Here is a 22071-nt window from a genome sequence, read left to right on the forward strand (position 1 = left end):
AAAAGAGTTTAAATCTCTTCAGGTTCTTCTGGCTTCCAGCTTTGAGAGAGAAGATTCTTGATGCCAACATCTTTTTAAGTTTCTAAAGGAAGAGAAAGTCTCTGGGAAGAAGCCAGCATGAGAAGATCTGGCAGTCTCAATCATGTCCCTAAACCCTGCTTGCAACACCAGAGACTTCAGGAAATATTCCCCTTAGTGAAATCTGGCGCTCGTGTGCTCTCTCTCTCTCTCTCTCTCTCTCTCTCTCTCTCTCTCTCTCTCTCTCTCTCTCTCTCTCTCTCTCTTTCTCTCTTTCCTCTATCTCTTCTCTCTTTCTCTCCTCTGTCTTCTCTTTCTCTCTCTCCTCTCTCATTTCTCTCCTCTCTCTCTTCCTCTCTTTCTCTCCCTCCTCTCTCTTTCTCTCTCTCCCTTTCTCTCTCTCTCCTCTATCTCTCTCTCCTCTCTCTTTCTCTCTGTCTCTCTGTCTCTCTCTCTCTCTCTCTCACACACACACACACATACATTACTTAATGGAAGAGACCCTTCAATCTGTAATATCTGCTTATATATATATATATTCTCATATGTATATTTCCTAGGATTCCTGTTTTGTCATCAACCTACATAAATGAGTTTCTTTGCTATTTGTTGTCTGTGTTCATCATGGAATTGTTATTTGGTGAGACAGAATTCAAGCCTTGGATATAAATCCTGGGTCCCTTCTTCCCCATTAAAAGACAGTGTGGGGAGCAGCTAGGTGGCGCAGTGGATAAAGCACCTGCCCTGGATTCAGGAAGGACCTGAGTTCAAATCCGATCCCAGACACTTGACACTTACTAGCTGTGTGACCCTGGGCAAGTCACTTAACCCTCATTGCCCTGCCCCCCCCAAAAAAAGAATCATTGTGGCAGCTAGGTGGTGCAGTGGATAGAGCACTGGCCCTGGAGTCAGGAGTACCTGAGTTCAAATCCAGCCTCAGACACTTAACACTTACTAGCTGTGTGACCCTGGGCAAGTGACTTAACACCAATTGCTTCACTTAAAAAAAAAGACAGTGTGCCAGAGATTAGCTTGAATCTAAAAATTACATATCCTAGACTAATAATAACGGGGAAGACAAATATAATTGTAGCCAAGTACCCCCACTCTCTGAGGAGAGCAGAGTGGTAGCCAATGTCAGTTCCCAAACTCCTGCTTCCCCCTCTCTGGCAGGAATCAGAATCTCCCTTGGGGAGATGGGGGATGAAGGAGACTGGAGAGGGCTATTCTAGCCTACCTATGAGCCACACACAAGATACTATACCAGCAAGCACTTTACATATATAGTACCTCATTTGACCCTCACAGCCCTATGAAATAGGTATCATTATTAGTCCCATTTTAGATTAGGAAATTGGGATTTAGAGGTTAAGTGACTTGTCCAGGGTCACAAGTTACTAAGTGTCTATGGAGAGATTTTAATTGAGGTCTTCCCAGTCCAAGACCAGCATTTGAGCTGCCAGGTAAAGATTTCACAAAGCCATTCCTCAAAACCTTGTCAGATAGGTTAAACAAGGATTATCACCACCACCACCCTTTTGAGGGCTCAGAAGGCTGACTTGGCCATGATTTTATGTCAAGATTTGAACCCGGGACCTCTAACTCTAGAGATAGAACTCTTTCCACCATACTGTGCTGCTTTCCTCCCTCTCAAAGTTTTTATTAGAAGTGATTATTTCTGCTGATCACATATTCTGAGATCATTTAAATAACTGTGAGAATCCAGAGAACCCTGAAGCTTGGAGTCTGAAGGGACTTCAGAAGTCAAAGAAAACAAGGCCATGCGCTGTAGAACATCACCAATGGGTGGTCACCTGGCCAGACCTCGGATGAGCAGAAGATCCAACAGCCCTTCCACTTTGGGACCACTCAGGCTGTTAGGAAGGTCTTCCTTACAAGGAGCCTAAGTTGGCCTCCTTTGCAGCCACCACCATTCAGCCTATGGGGCCAGACAGAACTAGAATAATCTGTCTTGCCCATGACAGTCCTTTTCTAGGCTCAAAGTTTCTCTAGACTGGGCTAGGCTGGGTGTGAGTTCTGCAGCATCATCATAGGCTCCACCATCTCCAGCTTTATTTATTGCTGAGTCATAATCTCCACTTCCTCTATCTTCTGGTAGAAGGAGAGGGGTTAGACTAGATCAGTGATGGTAAGCTCAAATATAAATGGTCACTAAACCATAGCTAAAGATCCATTCGGTTGTTCAGTCATGTCTGACTCTTTGTGACTCCATTTAGAGTTTTCTTTTTTTTTTTTTTTGGTGGGGCAATGAGGGTTAAGTGACTTGCCCAGGGTCACACAGCTAGTAAGTGTCAAGTGTCTGAGGCCGGATTTGAACTCAGGTACTCCTGAATCCAGGGCCGGTGCTTTATCCACTGCGCCACCTAGCTGCCCCCATTTAGAGTTTTCTTGGCAAAGATACTGGAGTGGTTTGCCCTTTCCTTCTCCCGATCATTTTACAGGTGAGGAAACTGAGGCAAACAGGGTGAAGTGACTTGCCCAGTGTCCCAGAGCTAATAAGTGTCTGAGGCATATTTGAACTCAGATCTTCCTGACTCCAAGTCCACTGCTCTATGCATTATGGCACCACCTGGCTGCCTTCAAGGTCACATATTAATTTAGAAAACCATACACACTCATCTGTCCCTGTCCCTGTCCCTGTCCCTGTCCCTGTCTCTGTCTCTGTCTGGACCTCTATCTCTATCTCTAGCTCTAGCTCTATCTACGTCTACATCTATATCTATATCTATATCCACACACATATACAAACATATATATATACACCAAAATATACATATATACATGCCAATACATATACACACTACAATGTGTATGTGTATTACACACATATACACACGTACATGCATTGTGTGTGTATACACATGTAGATAGATGTGTATATGTTTGTACATACCTGCACAGGTGATTTTATATATTATTATCTGGTGCATTTAATATACATATTTCATTACTACATCAAGACATGAAAATCACATAGGAACTCTAATCAGATTTGGGCCACATTTGGTGGTGTTTTGGGTCTGGTACTTGACTCCTCCAGACTAGGTGACCTCTAATTTCTCTCCCAGCTCCAAATCGTGATCCCATGAAAAAATAGGAGGTTACTGATTGTTCAAATACCTTCTTTGGTGTTGGCCCTTTAAGAGTAGCCTCACCTGTGACCAGGTCTGCCTCCACCCTTGTGTCATGAGGATGATAAGATTAGAGACGCCTTTAGTTGGCTATAAATTCTGCTCTTTAGACCAGGAAGGACAAAAAAGTGCCTTCAGCAGAACTGCCTTCCCAAAGACCAACAGGGCCGCAGGGACGAGGACGAGGGGCCAGCTTTCCCCTTGGAAGATACTGCTTGGAAATTGAACAGAGAAATAAACACCAACATGGCATCCTCTAAGGTAACACCGATGCAGTGCTGCACTTTCTTGGACTGCTACATAGGGAGCGAATAAAATGACCAGATTTAGAGCTGGGAGGTCCCTGAGGGGGTTGTCTAGTGCAACCCTTATATTTGATAGATGGGGAAACTGAGACCCAGAGAAGGGATTTGAATTGGCCAAGATCAGATGGCCAATGAAAGGTAGAAATGGTACTTTGTTCCTTCCATAACTGTTTTGCTCTGGGTCTGTTCCTAAGGGGAGAATGAGAAGTTAGCTGGGTCAGAAATAATAGCAACAACAACAACAACAACAATAATTATAAATGGCAGTTATGTATCATTCTACACTGTACATGTGTCATTATTTCTTTTGATCCTCACGATAACCCTTCAAAGTAGACGCTATTATTACGTCCATTTTACAGATGAGGAAACCGAGGCCAAAAGCTGTTAAGTGACTTGCCCAGGGTCCCACAGCTAGTCAGCTGCTGGGCAGTCTTTGAACTGACTCTAGCCAGAGCCCTCACTACTCTCCCCCCCTCCCAATCCACCCCCCTCCCAGATCCCTCTCTTCCCAAGGGGAGACTAAGAAGCGATAAATTCTCCCTCTTCCAGAAGAAGTGTTGTAGCACATGGAAAAGGGCACGAGATTTGACATCAGAAGACCTGGGTTCACATCCTGCTTGGCTCCTTGATACCTGTGTGAACATGTTCCTTATTGCCCTTTCTGGCATTTGTAAAATGAGGATGTTGGGTCAGATGACAACTCTAAGGTCTCCCAGTGCTAAATCCCATGGTCCTAAAATGAATAGGCTTAAAATTAGAACCAGAAAGAGGCCAGCTTGGCCAAAAGACCCGCCTTTTAGTTCAAAGAATGTCTGAGCCAGATGCATCCTGGAGCCAAGTCCTCTAATGTTGACCCAAGATCTGGACTTGGAGCCAGAGGACCCGGTTTTGAATTCTGGCTCTGTTCCATGGTAGCTGTGTGACCTTGGGCAAGTCACTTCACCCTGTTGGCCTCAGTTTCCCCATCTGTCAAATGAACTGGGGAAGGAAATGGCAAACCACTCCAGTATCTCTGCCAAGAAAACCCCAAATGGGAACACAGAGAGTTGGGCACAACTGAAAAAGAGACTGAACAACAAGAAGTTAGAGCCTAGTGAAAATAGAGATACAGTTATCTCCCCCATCCAAGTTTATACTGCTGTTGTTATCATTCAGTTGGTAAGCTACATCTTTGGGTTCTCTGAGCCCACACTTGCAGAGCCCAAAATTTGGCTGGCCCTTCTAAGCTGGAAAGACTTAGAGAGTGGGCAGGGTGAGGACTGTATGTTTGTCCAAGGTGGACCAGCCTAGCTAAGTTTAGAAGCAGCTCATTACCAGGTAACATTGGGGAGGAAACATGGAACTGAGAAAGGCAGAACAGAGCGGGACCTTGGAACAGGGAGTGTCAGAGCTGGGAGGGTCCTGAAAACAGGGGATGTCAGGACTGGGAGGGGCCTCAGGACAGAGAATGTCAGAGCTGGGAAGGACCTTAGGACAGGGGATGTCAAAGCTGGGAGGAAGCTTAGAACAGGGAATGTCAGAGCTGGGAGGAAGCTTAGAATAGGGAATGCCAGAGCTGGGAGGAAGCTTAGAACCGGGAATGTCAGAGCTGGGAGGGGGCCTTAGAACAGGGAATGTCAGGACTGAAGGTGGGGATGTGCTTAGAACAGGGGATATCAGGGCTGGAGAGGCCTTGGAAGACAGCACTAAAAGTGACCGGTCTTTAGAAATAGTCACTGGACCTTCTTATTTTACAGGTGAACTTGAGGCTCAGAGATGGGCCATGACAGTCTCCAAAATAAAAGTCTAATACCTTGTGGAGAAGCTCGTCCCATGTGCACAGCAGGTGCGGAGCCCCCAGTGCCTGGGACTCCCCATGGGGGAGGGTGGGGACAGCGTGGGCTCAGCCCTGGCCTTCTCCTTGGTCTGCATCTCCACCTTCGGCCTGATCTCCCCCGCCTGGTTCCAAAGTGACCGTTTTTCTTTCGGACTCTTTTCCTCATGTTCCTGGCCTGAGGGTAATGACCGCAACCAGACCTGCGTGGCTTACAGGACCCTAGAGGACATGCCTGACCTGGCCTGGAAGGTAGTGATCATTTGAGGCAAACCTAGGGGCTTTGCTACAGAATGGAGGGAGGGGGAGAGGAAGGGAGGAAGGAAGAGAGAAAAAAGGAGAAAGGAAAGATGGGAGGGGAAAAGGGAGGAAGGAAAGAGAAGGAAGAGAGGGAGGAGGGGAGGAAGAAGGGAAATAAGGAGGGAGGAAGAAAGAAAAGAAAAAGAGAGGGAGGAAAGAAGGAAGGGAGGAAGGAAGAATAGGAGGAGGGAAGGAAAGAGGGAGAGAGGAGGAAGAAGAGAGGAAGGAGGGAAGGAAGAAGGAAGGAAACAAACATTTAATACTCACTCTGTGCCAAGCGCTGAGCTAAGCACTTTACAAATACATCATTTGATCCTCCCAATATCCCTGGGAAGTAGGTGTTACGATTCCCATTTCCAGGGGGAAACTGAAACAGAGGGAGGTTAAGTGGCTTTCCCAGGGTCATCTCCTAGCCCCGGCTGGTAAGTATGGAAGCCACACTTGAACCCAGGACTTCCTGACTGCCGGCCTAGCACTTCATGCACTCATTTTTTCCTAGCTGCCTCTAGAGACTGAAGACACCATCAGTCAGGCAAACAACAAATATTTTGCTGTTGAGCAATAGGAACACGAAGGCAAAAAGAAAACAGTGTAAGGTGATGGGGGGGGGGCGGGGGTGTGAGGCTTTTCTCCCAAGGGCCTGCCAACGTGATCTGAAGTTTCTACCAATAGTGAGTCCCTAGTAACAAGTGAGAACTTTTAGAGGGGGCCTTCTAGAGGCATGATGCTGCAGCCCAAAAGATAATCCACATTTCCATAGCGGTTCCCAAAGTTCTTGGCCCCCCCCCCCCCCCCCCCCGTCAGAGGTCGATGATGAAAACCATCTCCCCAGTGAGAATATGGTTTTCTCGAGGGTAGGCTTTGTTTCCCCATCATCTGGTACATAGTAAGTGCTTAATAAATGCCTGCCGATAGATTGATTGATTGACCTCCCCCCCTTTTGCAGATAAGGAATCTGGGAGGTGATTTAGGGAGCCAAAGCCTCTGAATATTCGAGTTAAAAGGGAGCTCTGAGATTTTTGGGGGGTCCTCGGATTTTGGACTAGGTCCCACTGCTAGAGTATGATTTGCCAGTGGTCCCACAGATATTCCATTCCTTTGTTTTACTGAGGCACAGAGAGGGGAGGCAGTCAGCCCAAGGTCACACAGCAAGTAAGTGGCTGAGGTGAGAGGGGAGCCCAGTTCTCCTGACTCCCATTCCAGCGATGGTTATAAAAACAACACCAATACTGTCCGCCTGTTACTATGACAAGGAGCCCACAAGGAAGGAGCACTGGAACAAGAGGGTTCTTTTCCTCCCCCGTGTAATGTTGCCGTTAGAAAAGACCTTAGTTTGGGGCAGCTAGTTGGTGCAGTGGATAAAGCACCGGCACTGGATTCAGGAGTACCTGAGTTCAAATCCGGCCTCAGACACTTGACACTTACTAGCTGTGTGATCCTGGGCAAGTCATTTAACCCCCATTGCCCTGCAAAAAAAAAAAGAAAAGACCTTAGTTTTATACCAAAAGCAAATGATCCCAGAGATGACTTGACCTGGGTCTCTTTTCAAAGAGCATCACACAGAGGGGAGTTATTATTATTAGTGGCTGAACTGGAAAGGGAGGCTTTTGTGATTTCCGGTGTTTCTCTCCTCCAGATCTCGGCCGCTCTGCTTCTTGGAGGCTGGATCCTGCTGGCTTTGCGGGCCCTGATCCTCCTATCCTGGATGGTCCTCCCCAAGGACTTGTGCCCCATGAAGAGGCGCATCCCAACCCACTATATACAAGCAGCATCTGGTGAGTCCCTTACCTATTCACGAGCATTTTTTGGGCTGAACAACTAACTGAAGGTCCAATGAAGAAACGACCTTCCTAAAATCCAGCAGAAAGGGCTCTGGATTTGGAAGTGTGCTGACCTGTATTGAAATCCCAGCTCTCCTATTCCTCTCTGGGAGAGTCATTTCACTTACAAACACTCATACACCCATGTTGCCTCAATTTCCTCATCTGTCAAATGAGAATGTTCAACTTGGTGGCTCGTAGGGTTCTTTCCAGGTCTAGATCTATGACTGTATACTCCTATCTTTACTTGAACTAGTTACTTCTCTTCAAGCCTCAGTTTCTCCAACTGTAAAATGATAATACAGTTATCCCTTCCACATCACTATTTTCCTCATCTTGGTTTCAATATATCACAGGTTGGCATAAGAAATTAGATGGGAATTGTTTGAGTTTTGTGAAAGCTGCAGATGACACATGAAGGCCAACAGACAACACAGAAAAAGTTTAGAAATTCAGCAATGTATAAAAGACATGTATAGTGTTGTATAATATAGTCTATGACCAAATACTTAACCCCCAATTTACAATAAGGTACTGTAATCACCCTATAAAAGAAAAAGAAAAAAATTCAGACTTCTTTTCTGGTACAAAAAATTTTCATTCAGAATTTCCAGATCGTGGGGTCATCACACCCCTAACACCAGCCATGTGGAAGGGATAACTGTGTCACACCAGATGATTTCTCAAATCTACCTTTCATAAGACCAGCAAACTCCTGGAGCAAACCCCATTAGACTCTAAGCTCTCTAAAGGGAAGATCCTGTGTGTTTTGTATTTGCATCAATCTGCATTTGTGAAGCACCCTGTGCTAAGCCCTTGATGGATAAAAAAAAGAGACAAAAGACAGTCCCTGGCCTCTAGGAGTTTCCAATCTAATGGTGCTTGGCACAATACTTAACAGTGCAGTGACGATGGCTCTCCTCCTCTTGTCTCCCTCCAGTCATCGCCAGCTTCCTGGGCCTGTTGCTGTTCCCACTCAATCTGGCCTCCAAGGTGGCTCAGGACGCCTGTGGTCCTTCCTCCGTGTACAGCAGCGGTCAGTGCCACCTGGGCTGGGGCTACATCACCTCCATCTTGGCTCTGGTCCTCACCAGTCTCCTAGCCATTGTCAAGAGATTCCAAGGACGCAAGATCCAGGAGAAGAAGATTCTTTTCTCTAGCACCCCCGAAAGAATCGCCTTCATTTCCAAGACAAAAAAATAGAAAATATCCAACTTTTCTGCCAATTATTGCTTCCTGCCGCCACCTACTGGCTTCTGTGCCTCCTTGAAAGATGCCTCCTGTTGGAAGACCCCTTTGCCCGGGGATGGGGGTAGGGATGAATAGTTTACCCTAATTCACTGTGTGACGCTGGACAAGTCACCTTCCCTGCAGGCTTCAGTTTCCTCACGTGCCAAATAATAGGTTTGGACAAGTCCGAGGTTCTTAACCTGAGATCCGTGAAGGAGTCCTCGGATTTTAGGGGGTCTGTGACTTGGATGGGGAAAAATGCCATTGGTATTTTCACTAACCTCTAACTGAAACTTACTGTCTCCTTTGTTTTCTCCTAAGAGGGCCACGGGCTTCCCCAGACTGCCCAAGGCAACCATAGTTCAGATGAGGATAAAAGTCCCTGGTGGGGAGGGTCTCTAAGATCCTTTCTATCTCTCAAGCCAGGGATATTAAGGCACTCTAGAAAGGGATGCATAGGAAGAACACAAGAAATGCAGAAAGACAAAATTATACCATGTCAGATATGCAGCATATAAATGCAGACCACAATGCTATGGAAAGAAAATCAAACTATAGAGCAAAGGAGGAAGGAGCTGTTCCACACTGGGAGGGGGAGACAGATGCCAATAGGGCACAACATACCATTGTCACCATCTCCATGGGCAGACTTGACAAGCAGCAAGATGGATCCTCCAGTCCAAAGCCTCCAGGCCACTCAGAGTTCAGACTTGGACAAAGAGCTGACTGGGCACTATTAGGAGACTGCCATGATGAAGGGATGGGGTAGCCTAGACCCCTGATGGGGTCTAGCCCATGATGGGCTAGCCTAGACCCCTAAAAGGAGGGTATTCTCTGAATTGACTAAGAAAGAATGAGGCATAAGGGGTTAAGACCCAGAAAGCTTTAGTCTAACTGTGCCACAACGAGCAAGTGACTGGGGAGGGGGCCAATGCCCCAGTCTCTGGGCCAATTAAGCCTTAATCTGCATGAAGCCTTGGCCACACCAGCCAAACCAGTTTTTATTGTCTCCACCAAATCAAGAAGGCAACAACATTATAATTATCAATAACAATATAACAACAATAATGTTTATTAATGTTTAATATTTTTGAACATTATAATAATTATTATTATAATGGGTTTTTTAAAACCATAAACCATGCACAGGCTTTAAATGCCTTTAAGAATGTAATTTCTGGGTAAATGCTTTCCCAAGGGACAACATGGAATAATTTTCCTAGGATTGTTGTTGTGGTTCAGTAGTTTCAGTTGTGTCTGACTCTTCGTGATCCCATTTGGGGTTTTCTTGACAAAGATACTGGAGTGGTTTACCATTTCCTTCTCCAACTCATTTGACAGATGAAGAAACTGAGGCAAACAGGGTGAAATGACTCAACCAGGGTCACATAGCTAATAAGTGTCCAAGGCCTGATTTGAACTCATGTCCTCCTGACTCCAGGGCTGGTGCATTATCCACTGTGGTGCCACCTAGCTGTCTTTCCTGGGCTAGTGTGAGAAGAGAAGTAAAGAACAATATTTTAGAGTTACTCCAAGGAATTGTGCCTATAATTGATGGTTGGGCCAGGCATGGTCTTTTGAGGTCTGTTCATGTCCTTACAGTTATGATTCCAAGGAAAATATAAAATGTGCAACTGACTCAATCCTGCCTTAAAATTTTTTTATGTTGTTTTTTACCATTTACATGTAAAAACATTTCTTTTTCTTTTTTTTTTTTTTTTGGTGAGGCAATTGGGGTTAAGTGACTTGCCCAAAGTCACACGGCTAGTAAGTGTCAAGTGTCTGAGGTCGGATGTGAACCCAGGTCCTCCTGAATCCAGGGCCGGTGCTCTATCCACTGCGCCACCTAGCTGCCCCTTGTAAAAACAATTTTAACAAGGCAACTGTTAAGGGCTAAAATTCTAGCTAAACTGTCTAAAATATCTAATGAGTGGTCGCCAATAAATTATAAGCTTTAGCAAGAGTTAGACTTTTAAGCATTTATTAAGGAGAATAAGAATTTGGTAAAGAGAGAAGGAAAGGCCTAGATTCCTATCTATTGAAGGGAGAGCGCATTTCTAGCTCCCTTCTCTGCCGGAGTCCTCAGGAAAGAGAGAGAATCAGAGCGCCAGCTCCCCCTTCCTCCTTCCACCAGCCAACGTCACTTCCTGATGCCAAAGAAAAGACTCCTGGTCTTGCCCTCAAAGACCTTCGATTCATGGGCGGAACTCTTCTACAGTAAGTCTCCAGCAGGTGGTGTCATTCCAATTGTTACAGCAACAACATTCTAGAAGTCTCTAGAAGTCCTCTCATAAGAGGACACAGAACCGAAAAGTTAATACTGCTATTATTTAGTGTATAATAATTGAAGTTTAAAGCCTGAGGCCAGCAACTCTTACCCCTTCCTTGTACAGATGAGGAAACTCAGGCCTGGAGAGGGGGCACAATTTGCCTAAGACCACCTGGGTGATGGTGGCAGTGTTAGGATGCAACACTAGGTTCCCGACTTTCAATCTACAGTCCTCTGTCCATGCCTTTTCCCCTCCAAATCTCAATGTAAATAGTTCAGATTTAATGACATAATAATGATAAAATGCTCCGCAATCAGCATGGTGAAAGCTTGGCCACGTTTAGCCTGAAGAGAAGACTCAGGGAAGATGTGATGTCTGGGGCCAAGTACTTGAAGGACTGTTATGTGGACAAGGGATTACCTTTTCTGCTGGATCCCGGAGGGCAGACACAACTAGGAGCTTGGGTAGAAGTTTAACGGCTTGATGTCAGGAAGAACTTCCTAATGATGAGGGAGCTGTCCAACAGTGGAATGGAATTCACAGAATGGTAATGAGCTCTCCAGCCTTGGGAGTCTTTAGGCAAAAGCTGGATGACCCCACTCTTCAGAGGGGTTTTAGTGAGGACTCTTGTTCACAGAAGGGTTGGACTCTGAAAGATTGGTCTCTGAGGTTCCTTCCAGACTTGACATTCTGGGATAACTCACCTTTATATAGTTGATGAAAGTTTGCAAAATATATGCATTTCCTTATTTGATTGGGGTTGGAGTCCATGACTTCAAAGGTCTTCTCCTGCTCTAAAGCAATAACCTTGCACTCCTCTGGGTGTGGTGAACAGTGTGAGAATCATCATCTCCACTTTATAGATGAAATTGAAGCCAGGGGAGGGAAGTGAATTGTTCACAGGCACACAGCTTATAAATGCCAGGGGCTGAATTGGAACCCAGGACTTCCTGTCTCCCAGTTCAGTTATGGCATAGGCTCATACATCTAGAATAGAGATTTTTACCCCTTTGGGTGACATGAACCCCTTTTGGTAGTAAAGTGAAGCCCATGGAACCTTCTCAGAATCGTATTTTAACGTGAACAATATAAAATACATGGAATTTTAAAGGAAACCAATTTTATTGAAATTGCTTTATCAAAAAAAAATTTTTTTTTAATTTACAAACCCCAGACCCTCATCTAGAGTTGGAAGGGGGCTCAGAGACCTGTTAGTCCAACTCCCTCATTTCACATAGGAAGAAATGGAAGCTTGGGAACAGTGAGTGGCTTTATTGTTGTTGTTGTTTGGTCATTTCCAACTCTTTGTCAAGGCTTTTCTTGGAAAAGATACTGGAGTAGCTTGCCATTTCCTTCTCCAGCTCACTTTACTTAGGAGGAAATGGAGGCAGACAAAAGTTAAGGGACTTGCCCAAGATCACACAGCTTGTGTCTGAGGCTGGACTTGAACTCAGGCCTTCCTGACTTCAAGCCTGGTGCTCTATCCACCATGTCACCTGATTACACCAATTGACTGACTTACCCAAGGTCAAACAGGGAGTCAGTAGCAAAGGCAGTATTCAAACTCAGAAACAATGAGTCCAAACTCAGCGCTCATCTGCTTTATGAACTAAGTTGCTCTCCGTGTCTGGTCCCTATACATGAGAAAGAATAATCTCTGCAGGTGGGGATAAGGCAATGTGCTACTATAAAAGAGCACTATCTATTGAGTCAGAGGACCTGGGTTCAAATCCTGCCTCTCCTACTTCCTATCTGTGTGATCAGGAGCAGGTGACATTACCTCCTTCTGCACCTCTGGTGCATCAATAAAAGAGTTTGACCAGATGACCTCTTAGGTCCTTTCTAGTTCTAAATCTATAATCTTAATCATCCTATAACCTTTTATAGGAATCCCCTTTCATTTTCTTCTTTCTGAAGTTTTTAAGCTTTTATTAAAAAAAAAAAACCCTTAACATTGACCATCAATATAACCTTAGACACTATTTACATTTAAAGGAATTGCAATACATAAAAAATGTCAGAACAATTTTTCACTTGTTCCATGTCCTCATTAGAATTCTTGTCCACTCATTCTCTCTCATTAGCTTTTCCCCTTACATGACTAGAGTAAATGTATATTGCATTTTTCTGGTCCAGCTTTTGATTTGCATTATTTTCTATGTGTCTTTCCAGATGCTTTTTTGTTCCTCATATTTGTCTGTTCTAATTACATAATAAAATTCCAATGTGTTGATTGCCTGGTTTATTTAGCCACTCCTCTTTATTGTTTGATATTTAGGTTCCACAAACCCCACCCCACTGTTTTTAGTAATTACACATAATATGGCTCTGAAAAACATTTGAAAAAATATACCTTATTTCTTCTTTTTTTTATCATAAAAGCATTTTATTTAGAATTTTATTTTTCCTAAATTACATGTAAATACAAACTTTGACATCAAATTAAAAAAAACTTTGTGTTCCAAATTCTCTTCCTTCCTACCCTCCACCCCAAGAAAAATAAGAGCTATATATGAGCAATCATGCAAAACATTTCCACATTAGCCAGGCTATGAAAGAAAACAGACAAAAACAAAACTTCAAATTAAGGAACTAACAAAAAAAATTATGCCTCATTTTGTATTCAGACACCATCAGTTCTATCTCTGTAGATGGACTGAATTTTTCATAAGACCTTCAGAATTGTCTTGGATCATTGTATTGCTGAAAATAACCAAGTCATTCACAGCAGATCATCTTGCAGTATTGCTGTTATTTTGTATACAGTACATTCCTAAATCCAGGGCCAATTGCATCAGCTCATGCAGGTCTTTCTGGGTTTTCCTGATAGCAACTTGCCCATCATTTTTTTAATAGTAAACTACATTTATATAGTACTTTTAAAAGAGATTTCCTTACAACAAACCCATGAGGTTGATTCTTGCAACAACAGTAATAGATAACATTTATATAGTACCTTATACCTGACAAAGAATTTTCTTCACAGTAGCCCAGCAAAGTAAGTACCATACTTTTTATCATCGTCATCATCCCTCATCATCATCAATCAAACCTCATCTTCATCAATCAATCCTCCTCATCATCAATCAGCCCTCACCATCAATCAGTCCTCCTCAATCAATTCTCATCTTCATCCATTCATCATTAATCCATCAATCCATCAATCTTCATTATCATCATCGTACATTACTCTTGCCTCTGCTTCAAAATTTTTTTCAGTTACTATTAACTGTTTCCCTCCATCCTATTCTCTTCCCCATGATATTTACTCTATTATCTATCTTCTTTAACCCTATCCCTCCTCAAAAGTGATTTGTTTCTGACTGCCCCCTCCCCCAATCTGCCTTCCCTTCTTTCACCCTTCTCTCCTTATCCCCTTCCCCTTCTACCCTCCTGCAGGATTAGACAGATTACTCCATCCAATTGAGTGTGAATGTTATTCCCTCCTTGAGCCAACTCTGATGAGATTAAGGTCTTTGAGCCAATTCTGATGAGCATAAGGCTCATTCACTTCCCTGCTTAGATAGATTAATCTACCCCGAACTGTGTATGTTGTTCTCTCCTTGTGCCAACTCTGATAAGATTAAGGTCTTTGAGCCAATTGTGATGAGTTTAAGGCTCATTCACTGCCCTGCTCCTCACCATCTCTCCCCCCACTCCATAAGAACTTTCCTGTTTCTTTTGTGTGGGATTTCACCCCATTCTACCTCTCCCCTTCCCCCTCCCCCAGTGCAATCCCATCAGTCCTCAATTTTACCCTAAAGATGCCATCATGGGGCAGCTAGGTGACACAGTGGACAAAGCACCTACCCTGGACTCATGAGGACCCAAGCCCAAATCTGGCCCCAGACACAAGACCCTCACCCACTGCTCAACTCCAAGCATGTCACCCAACCCCCAACCGCCCCACCAAAAAAAATAATATGGGGCAGCTAGGTGGCACAGTGCATAAAGCACCGGTCCTGGATTTAGGAAGAACTGAGTTCAAATCCGGCCTCAGACACTTAACACTTACTAGCTGTGTGACCCTGGGCAAGTCACTTAACCCTCATTGCCGAGAGAGAGAGAGAGAGAGAGAGAGAGAGAGAGAGAGAGAGAGAGAGAGAGAGAGAGGGAGAGAGAGAGAGAGAGAACAATAAACAAAAAATGAATGCTTTACAGATATCACTGCTTCATAATCAATTCCCATCTGTACCCTCTGTCTAAATTTCTTCCTATCATCTTCCCTAATACTGAGAAAGTTCTTATGAGTTAGATGTATCATCTTCCCATGTAGGAATGTAAACAGTTTAACCTTTTGTTTTGTTTTATTTTGTGGGGCAATGAGGGTTAAGTGACTAGCCCAGGGTCACACAGCTAGTAAGTGTCAAATGTCTGAGGCCAGATTTGAATTCAGGTCCTCCTGACTCCAGGGCTGGTGTATTATCCATTGTACCACCTAGCTGCCCCAACAGTTTAGCCTTTTAACATCCCTCTTGATTTCTTTTTCCTGTTTACGTTTGTATGCTTCTCTGGGGTCTTGGATTTGAAAGTAAAATTTTCTATTCAGTTCAGGTCTTTTCATCACAAATAATCATTTGGATCACAAATATTAATTTGGATTTGTTTTATTGTGTCTTGGTTTCTCATAAAGTCACTTGCTTCCATTTGTTCAGTTCTAATTCTTTGGCAATTATTTTGTTCATAGAGGGACTGAGATCATTTTCCAGCCAAAGACTGCTTAGACGGTCAGCAGGAGGGGACTGCTGTGCTGGGGCAGGGGTAGAGCCCAACCTTGCAGCCACACTGACACAGATCCAATCCGAGGCAGGCCTTGCCAGGGAGAGAGACCCCTGGAGCCTCTGGATCAGCTACAGCGCTGGTGTTGTCTGGAACTGAGCTCACGGTTTTGGTGAGAGGGATGAGCAGGTGGGTAAGGGAGATTGTGGGGGTTTCTGCTGGCACTGATGTGGAACTTGGGTGTTTTGCCCTTGCTGGGAACCAGGAAGTAGGCTTGAGTGGCAGTGGCCCCGGTTGGGGAAGGGCATGGGCTCATCGGAGCTGACAACCCCACAGCACTCAGGATTTTGCTGCCTGGTTGATTGGCAAGTTGGCCTGGGGTTGTCTGTAGACTAGAGAACAGATTGGGTGAGTGGGGAGCCTGCCCATCATTAAATCGTGCCACCTTGGACCCCTTGAGGCTTGGGACAGTGCATCCTGGAAGCAGTGCTCCACTTTAGGAAGGAGTTGGGAGTCAAGTAAAGGATGGGCAAGATGGGTGGACAGAGAGGGATGCAGACCATAGAAAGCTTCTTTTTTTTTCTTTTTTCAAAGAATAGACAAACTTTTATTCTCTCTTGAGAATTTAAACTTGTCCACTTATAAGTAGTGATAAATTAGCATTCCAGTTGGAGTTTTATTTGGAGTCAAGCGATTATTCATTACTGAATAGTAGTAGCAAAGAACTGGAAACAAAGGTATGTATGATTGTGGAGTAGTTCAATAAATTGTGGTATGTGAACTAATATTTTTGACAATAAGAAATTATGACTATGAAGAATTCATATAAACAAAGGAAGACTTATGTGAACTGATTCAGAGTGAAGCAGAACCAGGAAAGCAATATACGTAGTGAATAGAATAACAAAATAAAATTTACACCTACGTAATTATCTTGACCAAGTTTGGCCTTTGAGGACAGAAGAGAAAAGGTTCCTCTTTCCCTTCATTATGGAGGTAGGGGTCTATTGATATGGAATATTGTGCATACTATTAGACTTGCCTGATGTACTGGATTTGCTGACTTTTTTTTAATTAATAAAGTATTTTATTTTTTTCCATTACATGTAAAGATAGTTTTCAATTTTTGTTTATACAAGCTTTCCAATTTCAGATTTTTCTCCCTCCCTCCCCCCTCCCCTAGACAGCAGGTAATCTGATATAGGTTATATATATATATATATATATATATATATATATATATATATATATATATATATATATACACACACACACATAATAACATTAATCCTATTTCTGCATTAGTCATGTTATAAGAGAAAAAAAATCAGAGTAATGATGGAAAACCTCAAAATAGAAAAAAAAAACCAACAGCATCAAGAACAAAAGAAATAGTATGGTTCGTTTAGCATCTATACTCCGCAGTTCTTTTTTTTTTTTTCCTGGATTTGGAGATCCTCTTCCATCATGAGTTCCCTGTAACTCTTCTGTGCCATTGCATTGGTGAGAAGAATATAGTCCATCACAGTAGATCAACACTCAATGTTGATGTTACTGTGTACAATGTTCTTCTAGTTCTGCTCATCTCACTCATCATCAGCCCACGCAAGACCCTCCAGGTTTCTCTGAACTCCTCGTGCTCATCGTTTCTTAGAGCACAATAGTATTCCATTGTATTCATATACCACAACTTGTCCAGCCATTCCCCAATTGATGGGCATCCCCTCAACTTCCAATTCTTTGCCACCACATAAAGAGCAGCTATAAATATTTTTGTATATGTGGGTCCCTTTCCCCCTTCCATGATCTCTTTGGGAAAAAGACCCCAAAGTGGTATTGCTGGGTCAAAGGGTATGCACAGCTTTATCGCCCTTTGGGCATAATTCCAAATTGCTCTCCAGAATGGTTGGATCAGTTCACAGCTCCACCAACAATGGATTAGTGTTCCAATTTTCCCACAGCTTCTCCAACATTTATTATTTTCCTTTTTTGTCATTTTAGCCAATCTGATAGGTGTCAGGTGGTACCTCAGAGTTGTTTTTATTTGCATCTCTCTAATCATTAGAGATTTAGAGCATTTTTTCATATGGGAATAGATAGCTTTGGTTTCTTCATCAGAAAACTGCCTGTTCATATCCTTTGACCATTTCTCAATTGGGGAATGACTTGGGTTCTTATAAATTTGATTTAGTTCCCTATATATTTTAGAGATGAGGCCTTTATCAGAAGTACTGGCCTCAAAAATAGTTTCCCAGCTTTCTGCCTCCCTTCTAATTTTGGATGCATTGCTTCTGTTTGTACAAAAATTTTTTAATTTAATATAATCAAAATCATCCATTTTGCATTTTATAATATACTCTATCTCTTGTTTGGTCATAAACTGTTTTCCTTTCCAAAGATCTGATAGGTACACTATTCCTTTCTCTCCTAATTTACCTATGGTATCACCTCTTATGTCTAAATCGTGTATCCATTTTGACCTTATTTTAGTATAAGGTGTAAGATGTTGGTCTATGCCTAATTTCTGCCATACTATCTTCCAGTTTTCCCAGCAGTTTTTGTCAAATATTGAGTTCCTATCCCAGAAGCTGGAGTTTTTGGGTTTATCAAACACTACATTACTAGTGTCATTTACTACAGCATTTCCTGAGCCTAGCCTATTCCATTGATCTACCACTCTATTTTTTAGCCAGTACCAGATAGTTTTGATGACTGCCGCTTTATAGTAGAGCTCCAGGTTTGGTACCGCTAACCCACCTTCCTGTGAATTTTTTTTCATTATTTCCCTGGATATTCTTGATTTTTTGTTTTTCCAGATGAATTTTGTTATTATTCTTTCTAGCTCTATAAAATAATTTTTAGGTAGTCTGAGTGGTATGGCACTGAATAAGTAAATTAATTTAGGCAGTATTGTCATTTTTACTATATTAGCTCTGCTTATCCATGAGCAATTGATATCTTTCCAATTATTTAGATCTGGGGGGCAGCTAGATGGCACAGTGGTGAGGCGCTGGCCCTGGATTCAGGAGTACCTGAGTTCAGGTCTGGCCTCAGACACTTGATACTTACTAGCTGTGTGACCCTGGGCAAGTCACTTAACCCTCATTGCCCTGCAAAAAAAAAACAAAAACAAAAACCAATTATTTAGATCTGATTTTATTTGTGTGAAGAGTGTTTGGTAGTTGTGTTCATAGAGTTCCTGGGTTTGTCTTGGCAAGTAGACTCCCAAGTATTTTATATTTTCTACTGTTACTTTAAATGGAATTTCTCTTTCTATCTCTTGCTGCTGGACTTTGTTGGTCATGTATAGAAATGCTGATGATTTATGTGGATTTATTTTATATCCTGCTACTTTGCTAAAGTTGTTAATTGTTTCAAGTAATTTTTGGTTTTTTATCCTTTTCTCCCTTGCTTTTGTCCTCCCTTCTATCAGTCCCCCCCTTTCCCTTCCCCTTTTGCTTCCTTAAAGAATGAGTTAAGTTTCTTTATCCCAATGAACGTATATGTTATTCCCTCTTTGAGTCAAATCTAATGAGAATAGGGTTGAAACAATGTTCCCCCCTCCTACAATGTTTCCCCCTCCTCAATGTTCCCCCCTCCTAAGTAATTTTTGAGTTGATTCTCTAGGATTCCTTAAGTATACCATCATAGCATCTGCAAAGAGTGATAGTTTTGTTTCCTCCTTGCCTATTCTAATTCCTTTAATTCCTTTCTCTTCTCTGATTGCTAAAGCTAACATTTCTACTACAATATTAAATAATAGGGGTGATAATGGACATCCCTGATTCACCCCTGATCTTATTGGGAAGGCCTCTAATTTATCTCCATCGCATATAATACTTGCTGATGGCTTTAGGTAGATACTGTTTATTATTTTAAGGAAAGCTCCCCCTATTCCTAAACTCTCCAGTGTTTTTATTAGGAATGGGTGTTGTATTTTGTCAAAAGCAGAAAGCTTCTTTAGTGACAAGGAAGATTGAGGTGCACCCTCAGAAGATGATAGCAACATCAGGGCTCCTACATCCAAAGTTTTCAAGAAAAATATGAATTGGTCTCAGGCCTTAGAAGTGCTCAAAAAGGACTTTGAAGATAAAGTAAGAGAGGTAGAGGGAAAATTAAGAGAGAGAGAGAGAGGAAAAAAAATGGAAAGAGAAATTAGAGTGATGAAGGAGGGTCATGAAAAAAGTTAACAGCTTGAAAAGCCAAATTGGTCAAATGGAAAAGGAGGTATAAAAGCTCTCTGAAGAAAATCATTGCTTAAAAATTAGGATTAAGCAAATAGAAGCTGATGACCTTATGAGAAATTAAGACACAATAAAGCAAATCCAAATGAATTTTTTTTGTTTTTTGTTTTTTTTGTAGGCAATGGGGGTTAAGTGACTTGCCCAGGGTTACACAGCTAGTAAGTGTCAAGTGTCTGAGGCCGGATTTGAACTCAGGTGCTCCTGAATTCAGGGCCGGTGCTTTAACCACTGCGCCATCTAGCTGCCCCCCCCCAAATGAATTTTTAAAAATAGAGGGCAATGTGAAATATCTCCTTGGTAAAACAGCTCACCTGGAAAATAGATCCAGGAGAGATAATTTTAAAATGATTGGACTACCTGAAAACCATAATCAAGGAAAGAGCTCAGACATCATCTTCCAGGAAATTGTCAGGGGAAATTGTCCTGATATTCTAGAAGCAGAAGGTAAAATAGAAATTGAAAGAATCCACTGATCACCTCCTGAAAGAGATCCCAAAATGAAAACTCCCAGGAATATTATAGCTAACTTCCAGAGATCCCAGGTCAAGGAGAAAATATTGCAAGCAGCTAGAAAGAAACAATTCAAGTACTGTGGATCCACAGTCAGGATAGCACAAGATCTAGCATCTTCTACACAAAAGGACCAGAGGCCATGGAATATGATATTCCAGAGGGCAAAGGAATTGGGATTACAACCAAGAATCACCTACCCAGAAAAACTGAGTATAATCTTTCAGGGGGGGAATGGGACTTTAATGAAAAAGAGGACTTTTAGGTATTTGTGATGAAAAGACCTGAACTGAATAAAAAAATTGACTTTCAAATCCAAGACCCTAGAGAAGCATAAAAAGGTAAACAGGAAAAAGAAATCAAGAGAGATGTTAAAAGGTTAAATTGCTTCCATTCCTACATGGTAAGATGATACATCTAACTCAAAAGAACTTTCTCAGTATTAGGGCAGATGATAGGAATAAATTTAGACAGAGGGAACAGGTGGGAATTGATTATGAAGGGATGATATCTGTGAAGCATTTTAAAAATCTTTTTTGTGGTGTGGTAGAAGTTGGGTGACATGCCTGGGGTCAAGCAATTGGTGAGTGTCTTATGACTGGGCCCAGATTTGGGCTCAGCTCTTCCTGGGTCCAGGGTGGGTGCTTTGTTCATTGTGTCACCTAGACACCCCATGATGACATCTTTAGGGTAAAATTGAGGGCTGAGGGGATTTCACTGGGGGAGGAGGAAGGGGAGAGGTAGAATGGGGTGAAATCCCACATAAAAGAAACAGGAAAGTTCTTATGGAGTGGGGGGAGAGATGGGGGAATAACTGGACAGTGAATGAACTTCACACTCATCAGAATTGGCTCAAAGATCTTAATCTCATCAGAGTTCTCTCAAGAAGGGGTTAACATACATACTCAATGGGGTAGAGTAATCTAAGATGGAAAGTGAATGAGCCTTACCCTCATCAGAATTGGCTCAAAGACATTAATCTCATCAGAATTGGCTCAAGGAGGGAATAACATTCACACTCAATTGGGCAGAGTAATCTATCTAACCTTGCAGGAAAGTAGGAGGGGAAGGGGATAAGAGGGAAGGGTGAAAGAAGGGAAGGCAAATTGGGGAAGGGGAAAGTTAGAAGTAAATACCCTTTGAGGAGAGATATGGTTAAAGAAGATAGATAATAGAGTACTGGGGAAGGGAATAGAGTGGAGGGGAACAGCTAACAATAGTAGCTGTGAAAAAGAGAAAAGAAAAAAATTGTACAAAAATATTTACAGCAACTCTTTGTGGTGGCTAAGAATTGGAAATTGAAGGAATGCCCATCAAGTGGGGAGTGACTAAACAAGCTGTGGTATATGATTGTAATGGAATATTATTGTGCTATAAGAAATGACAAGCAGGATGATTTCAGAAAAACCTGGACTTATATGAACTAATGTATAGTGAAGTGAGCAGAACCAGAAGAACATTGTGCACTGTGACAGCATTTTTGTTCTATGAGCAATTGTGAATGACTTAAGCACTTTCAGTAATACAGTGATCCAAGACAATCCCAAAAGACTAATGATAAAGCATACTATCCACTTCCAGAGAAAGAACTGATATTGATTGAACACAGACACAGTTGATCATCACACAATGTTACTGTTACTGTGTACAATGTTTTCCTGGTTCTGCTCATTTCACTCAGCATCAG

The 22071-nt window shown here is 42.5% G+C and overlaps 1 protein-coding gene across 1 annotated transcript; it reads left to right on the plus strand.

Moving 5' to 3' along the window:
• Positions 1–5333: 5333 nt before the first annotated feature.
• Positions 5334–8614, plus strand: TMEM211 (transmembrane protein 211). The gene is made up of 3 exons (XM_043989861.1): positions 5334–5543; positions 7228–7366; positions 8352–8614. The coding sequence occupies exons 1-3, from the start codon at positions 5334–5336 to the stop codon at positions 8612–8614; spliced, it is 612 nt and encodes a 203-aa protein (XP_043845796.1).
• The last annotated feature ends 13457 nt before the right edge of the window (positions 8615–22071 follow it).

This window comes from Dromiciops gliroides, chromosome 1 (assembly GCF_019393635.1).
Source record: "Dromiciops gliroides isolate mDroGli1 chromosome 1, mDroGli1.pri, whole genome shotgun sequence".
Taxonomy (NCBI): Eukaryota; Metazoa; Chordata; class Mammalia; order Microbiotheria; family Microbiotheriidae; genus Dromiciops; species Dromiciops gliroides.

Bases quoted from the DNA above. Each gene is read 5' to 3' on its own strand.
- TMEM211 (XM_043989861.1), top strand. From the start codon at position 5,334: ATGGGGGAGGGTGGGGACAGCGTGGGCTCAGCCCTGGCCTTCTCCTTG. The intron at 5,544-7,227 runs GTAGTGATCATT...TCTCTCCTCCAG, and splicing joins TGCCTGACCTGGCCTGGAAG to ATCTCGGCCGCTCTGCTTCT. The intron at 7,367-8,351 runs GTGAGTCCCTTA...GTCTCCCTCCAG, and splicing joins CTATATACAAGCAGCATCTG to TCATCGCCAGCTTCCTGGGC.